This window comes from Alligator sinensis, unplaced genomic scaffold (assembly GCF_000455745.1).
Source record: "Alligator sinensis unplaced genomic scaffold, ASM45574v1 scaffold449_1, whole genome shotgun sequence".
NCBI classification, from domain to species: domain Eukaryota; kingdom Metazoa; phylum Chordata; order Crocodylia; family Alligatoridae; genus Alligator; species Alligator sinensis.
Genome location: NW_005842838.1, coordinates 319,509 through 325,430, shown reverse-complemented (window position 1 = coordinate 325,430; position 5,922 = coordinate 319,509). Strand labels below are relative to the sequence as shown.

Sequence of the window (5,922 nt, the reverse complement as noted above, 5' to 3'; positions counted from 1 at the left end):
TCCTGACTAAAGGAGTCACTGTTTTTAACACTCTTTGTTACAGGTTACCACTTTGGTTGCATTAGATGTCCATTACAAACCCCTACATTATCAAAAGCATTTTTTTTGAGCACACAACTTTGTATCTCTAGAACATCCTTAATGAAAGTGTGTTATATTAATACTCACCTTTAGCAAGACGAGCAACCTACTAGCAAATCATCAGTTATATCCCAGACAAACGTACATCCCCACAGAAAGACACATACCATCCTCCCCACAGCCCATATCCACTACCACATGCAGCAAACTGTGCAGCACCACCAAACCCACCCACAACACACAGGGTGAGCAACACAGTCACACCCTCCCCTGGTGCCTTTCGCTTACCATGGTGGCTTAGGAGGGGTCTCTGTTGATTTCCTTCCTGGGTCTGGCGTCTCACCCAGCGCATAACATGGGCCGAGGCAGCTTCACTAGAACTTCCCCACCCATCCAGCTAGAAATAACCTGACGCAAATCCCCTCTATGAACGACTGTCCTGCCCCCTCCCAGGCCCAGCCTCAGGACCCCATCAGCTCTGCCTCAGCTTTGACAAGAGTCTTAACAATGCACCAGCTGCAAAGGTTGCAAGAGGGAAAGGCCAGAGATGGTGCCCGGACCCTGGGAGGAATGGTTGAGGAGGTGGGGGGGCAGGAGAGCAGGCCAGAGACGCCCCCCTCTCCAGCGGACAGGGGTGGGGAAGCGTCGGGAGCCCGAGTCGTGGGGGAGCCCGATGTCCGAGCCCCTCTATTGTGTGTGGGGGCGGCAGGGTGGGGGGCTCCTGTGCACCCCTGGGACTGGGGCTGCAGTGCGGTGCGAGGAAGGGAGGGGAGGCCCGAATGGGCACTGCCTACACCTGGGGCGAGGCCTACGCCCCGCGGCGGGGCTCCGCGCCCCTCGCTGGCGGCCCGCGCTCCCCGCCCAGCGCCCTGCCCTGCCCTGGGCTGCCCTCGCCTCGCCTCGCCCCGCCCGCCGTCACCGCCGGCCCCACAGACGCATCCTTCCCCGCCGCTTCCTCTCGGGCTCCGCGCGAAGGGGGAGGGGAGAGGAGCAGCTCCGCCCCGCCTCTCCAACCGCCCCTCCCGCCGGAAGCGACCTCTGCCGGCCCCGCCCACGGCGAGGCGGTGCCGGGGCCCCGAGCAGCCGGACCAATCCGGGAAGCAGAGAGGCGGCCACCTGCCACGTGACGCAACGCTTATGCAAACGACGCGTCTGGCCCCGGCCGCGAGCATGGGAAAAAGGGAGGAGAAAGGAGTGCGCTGCTCTGGAGTGCGCAGGCGTGGAGTGCGTGGGGGGTGGAGTTTGCCTAGCCTGGCCCCGCCCCTCTGTCCCTGCGGGCTGCGGAGCTGCGAGTTGCCGCGCCGCGCCACGCGGGGGGCGGGGCCCCAGGGGCTCGGGCCCGCCGGAGAATCGGACTCGGGGCGTGGCGGAGGGAATCGCTGGGCGCTTCTGTTCTGTAGCGGCCCGTGTGCGACCCCCGGTTAAAGCCCTGGACGGAATCTGAGCCCTGCCCCTCGCGGCGGGTTCGCGGCTTAACCCAGTGCGTGGGGAAACCCGCCTGGGCCGGGAAACGTGGTTCTGTCTTGTCGCCCTGACACCCAGAACCAGCATGCTGCACTGAGCGTGATTCACCGCCCTGCCACAGGCCCAGCTTTCAAACGTTCCCGGAGACCAATGGGTTTCCACACCTGCCTTTTTGGATCTGGGCCTTGATACCTTGAAATGGTGCTGGGAAGAGCAGACTCCAGGTTACTTCACCTGCTCAAATGCGGGACCGCAGAGGTTCACCGCAGTTGTGGCCTGGTCACTGGAGGTAACCACAACTTGTTGCCTGGCTCAATGGCGGCCAACCTTTTTGAGTGCCAAAATTAGGCCTGCATCTTCTCTGAATGCCACAGGGATCCCCTTCCCTGCTGGGTCTGCTTTCTGCCTTGTGTTCCCTACTCCATCTGCTGCTCTGCTTCCTGCTCCCTCCCCTATGTGGCAGTGTGCTGCCTGTCCCCTCCATGGTCTGCTGCATGCCACGTGCACACAAGCTGCCTGTGCCACTTGTGGCAGGAATGTCATGGGCTGGCCAGGCCTGGACTAGCTGCTTGCAAAAGTTCTTCAGCAGTGCTTTCAAAAGGATAAATGTAAGTATTGCGTGGCAGAATATGGTCCCCTATTAAGATGTGTTAAATATGAGGCTGAACTGAGCTGCAAGCCATGTTAGCAAGAGAATGTAAGGGGATTGAATTGCTTCAAGCTGCTGTTTATTTCAATGATGATTAAATCAAGATATTACAGCTGCATTTTGAGAAAATGGGTTACCGTGGCAACCATTAGAAGGATAATCTTATTACCACAGTTTGTTATTCTAACAAGTTGTTTGCTTACACGCAGTGCAGGGTGTGTATTTCGGGCTACAGAAAATGCTTCTTCCCGAAACAAATCCGTTTCCTTCACAGCTCAACTTCCGATTGCATGCTACCCTTCGAAGCCATGGAAACCCAGTTGTTTTGGCATCAGCTAGATCAAGGGGCTTCATTCTAGTTTCACAAACCAAAATCCAATCCAGCCTAGTTGGATAGAATTGTGTGTGCTGAAGGCAGGAAAAGTCATCAAGCGCCAAAAGATGATTTCATAGATTTCATAGACATTAGGGCTGGAAGGGACCTCGTAAGATCATTGGGTCCAGCCCCCTGCCCAAGGAGAAGAAAGTCAGCTAGGGTCAAAGGTTCCCAGCAAGATAAGCATCCAAATGTTTCTTGAAAGTGTCCAGAGTAGGTGCTTGCACCACCTCTGGGGGGAGTCTGGGGGTTTGAACAGTAAAGAAGTTTTTCCTCATGTCCAGCCTAAAATGGTCTTGCAGGCATTTGTGACCATTGGACCTTGTCATCCCTTGGGGTGCTCTGGTGAACAGGTGTTCCCCCAGATCCTGATGCACACCCTTTATGTACTTATAGGCTGCCACCAAGTCACCCCTGAGCCTGCGCTTCTCCAGGCTGAAGAATCCCATAGCTTGCAGTCTCTCTTCGTAACACCTGCTCTCTTGCCCTCTGCTCATGCACATGGCTCTCTTCTGGACTCTTTCATGTCCTTCCTGAATTGTGGAGCCCAGAATTGCATGCAGTACTCCAGCTGTGGCCTCACCAAGGCTGAAAACAGTGGGAAGATAACATCCTGACTCTTGCTTGAGAAGCATCTATGGATACAAGCCAGAGTTGTGTTTGCTTTGCTGGCTGCAGTATCACAGTGGTGGCTCATGTTCATCTTGTGGTCAGTCATAACCCCCAAGTCTCTTTTGGTTGTGATGCTAGCGAGTGTAGCATTGCTGAGCCTGTGTGATGTGGGGTTTCTTTTCCCCAAGGTGGAGCACCTTGCATTTTTCTGTATTGAATGCCATCAGATTTTCATCCACCCACCTTGCAAGCCTGTTAAGATTGGCCTGGATCCCCAGCCTATCCTCAAGTGTGGATACTGCTCCCCAAAGTTTGGTGTCATCAGCAAACTTGGCCAGTCCACTTCTGACACCAGAGTCCAGATTGTTTATAAAGACATTGAAGAGTACAGGTCTGAGAATGGGTGAAGTAAACCCCCCTGTGTGTACACCCATGTCAGAGTGTGATCCTTACTTGCCTCTCTGGCACCGATGAGGGGAGAGCGAGCTGCCAGTGGGCTGATCAGTCCCTGAGCTGCTGTGGGGGTGGGGGCTGGTGCTTCCCTCCATGGCCATGGCAGCTCCCCCCAGGCAGTATCGGCCCGCAGGCACCCAGCTTGGGCGGTCCTGGGGGGTGCACCACATCTGTGGAGGGAAACATCAGGCCCCCACGTGGCTCAGGTAGGCAGACTCCAAGGAAGAAAAGAAGGGGGGGGGAGGAAAAAAAATAAAAATAAGTCAGGCTCCCTGCTTTTTTTTTTTTTTTTCCTTCCCCCTTCAGTGCAGCCTGGCTTCCTGGGCTGCTCCTGGAGCTATCTGCACAGCTCCCCAGTTGCACAGAGCCTAGTGATTCTCTCCACAGCTGCAAGGTAGCAAACTAAAACTCCTCAGAGTTGTTTTAGTTTGCTGCGCCCCAAAGTCATTTAAAGGTGCATTATGCCACCAGATTTGCTACAGTGGCTGGAATTAGTACGCAATACGCTGCTGAATTTGCAAGCTTGTGGAAACAGCAACACCATTGAAGCAGTGGAAAAGGGCATTTAACCTGCTTTAATATGTTGTCTACAAATTCCCTATGACTATTTTGCATTGGCCTGAGGAGAGAATTCTTGTGGATGATATCTTTTATTAGACAAAGTCAGTTACTGGAATAGACATATGCAAGCTTTCAGGTATCAAAGAACTCTTCCTCAGGCCTCTGTTTTTCATTGGCATATCACTTTTATGTATGTGGGATTACATTCATTTCAATGCAAAGAGCAAGGGTGGCCAGAAAAAACCTTTAGTGACTTACAGGTTCTGCCTGACACCTCAGTATGTGTATTTGAGAGCCGGGTGACTCACTGAAGAAAGTTGATTCCTTCAGGTTCCGTCCATACATTGTTTGCTCTGTAAATACCATCATGAACACTGGTACCAAATGAATATTAGCCACAACATTCCAATAAGAACAAACACATGAGTAAATTGCACAGAATATTCTAAGCAATCTAGGCATTTATAGGATAGCTTTTGCTAATTAATTCTATCTAACATTAGTTAGATAACATAGAAGGGGAACAAATACAAAATGTGAGGGAATACAGCTGAGTTGTGAGACTATCTGTTATGACACTTATGATGGTGATCTTGTAAAAATTGTAGTTTACCGGCCCACTGTTTCCTTAAGCATATCAGTGTGCGGGCCGGGAGTGACCCGAGCCCTTTTCCGTGCTGCACGCGGGCTGTGGTCAGCAGCCCGGGCACGCCGGGTCGGAGAGGGAAGGCTGTCGAGCTGGAATTAGGCACAAATGCTTAGCGGTAGTTTAAAAGATTGTTTACTTACACCGAGATGGCGGTGGTGTAGGCTGGAAAACTTGCTTAAGTTGCAGTTACAGACAGGAAACAAAACAAAAACAAAAACAAAACAAAACTCGAACCTGCAGGGCACAAGGGTACGTCACAAGGGGTTTTCGGCAATGGGAGGATGCAAAACATGAGGGTACGTCGCAATGGGTTTTCGGCGACGGGAAGATAAACCTGCAGGACTCGAACCCGGGTAGAAGAGCTCTGAGGTCGGTCGTCTGGCAAGGACTCACACGAAGTTTGCTAGGCTCCATGGGTCCGGCTCTTGTGCGCGCAGGAAGGGATACGTCTAGGCTGCGATCGGCGACGGGGAGAGGCTAGAGGTTGATCAGACCTCTGTTGCCTGCTTGAAATGCACTGGGTCCGTAAGGATCCGCAGCGCTTAGAGATCTTTGCACAGCGTGAAGTCTCCTCCTCCCGGTGTTCGTGGAGTCCTCCAACTTGGGCGGAAATCACTCAAGCCTTTTATACGGCTAGCAAGCCAATCACTAGCCGCTACGTGTGAATAATTTAGAACTGGCCAATAATGGGGCTCAAATTAGCATACAAATGGCAGGAACTCTTTGCAACGAGCATTTCTGTGCTGCAACAAAGAAATGCACCCTGCAAAGAAAGCTTCAAATTGGCGGGAAATTCTCCCTTGCACCGGGCTTCTCTTTTGCAGCAGAAAACTCCACCGTGCAAAGAAGCTGTAATTTAGCGGGAACAATTTAGCAGTGCCGAAGCACACAAAAACAAAAATCACACCCTTTGGGTTGTGACAATCAGTTATTCATATAACTTTTACTACATCTTGGAGGTTGTAGCCTTGAGATAAGCCTCAATTAGCTTTCTTATAGATTCATAGATGTTAGGGTCGGAAGGGACCTCAATAGATCATCGAGTCCGACCCCCCTGCATAGGCAGGAAAGAGAGCC

At 52.5% G+C, this 5,922-nt stretch overlaps 1 protein-coding gene and 1 long non-coding RNA gene across 4 annotated transcripts in view; one reads left to right on the top strand and one right to left on the bottom strand.

Moving 5' to 3' along the window:
* Window positions 1-971, bottom strand: part of XPO6 (exportin 6) — a 97,937-nt gene extending 96,966 nt beyond the window's left edge. For both annotated transcript variants that reach the window (XM_006035448.2, XM_014525587.2), the window contains exon 1: window positions 370-971. In XM_006035448.2, coding sequence (XP_006035510.1) covers window positions 370-372 — 3 coding nt within the window. In that variant the 5' untranslated portion in view covers window positions 373-971. The remainder of the gene's footprint in view (window positions 1-369) is intronic.
* A 392-nt stretch (window positions 972-1,363) lies between these two features.
* The window catches only part of LOC112547970, a 41,408-nt gene continuing 36,849 nt past the window's right edge, over window positions 1,364-5,922 (top strand). Inside the window, exon 1 of one of the 2 annotated variants that reach the window (XR_003091766.1) lies at window positions 1,364-1,834. This is a non-coding gene — a long non-coding RNA (uncharacterized LOC112547970). Of the gene's footprint in view, window positions 2,154-5,922 lie in introns of both variants that reach the window. The other variant, XR_003091765.1, reaches the window with a different exon arrangement.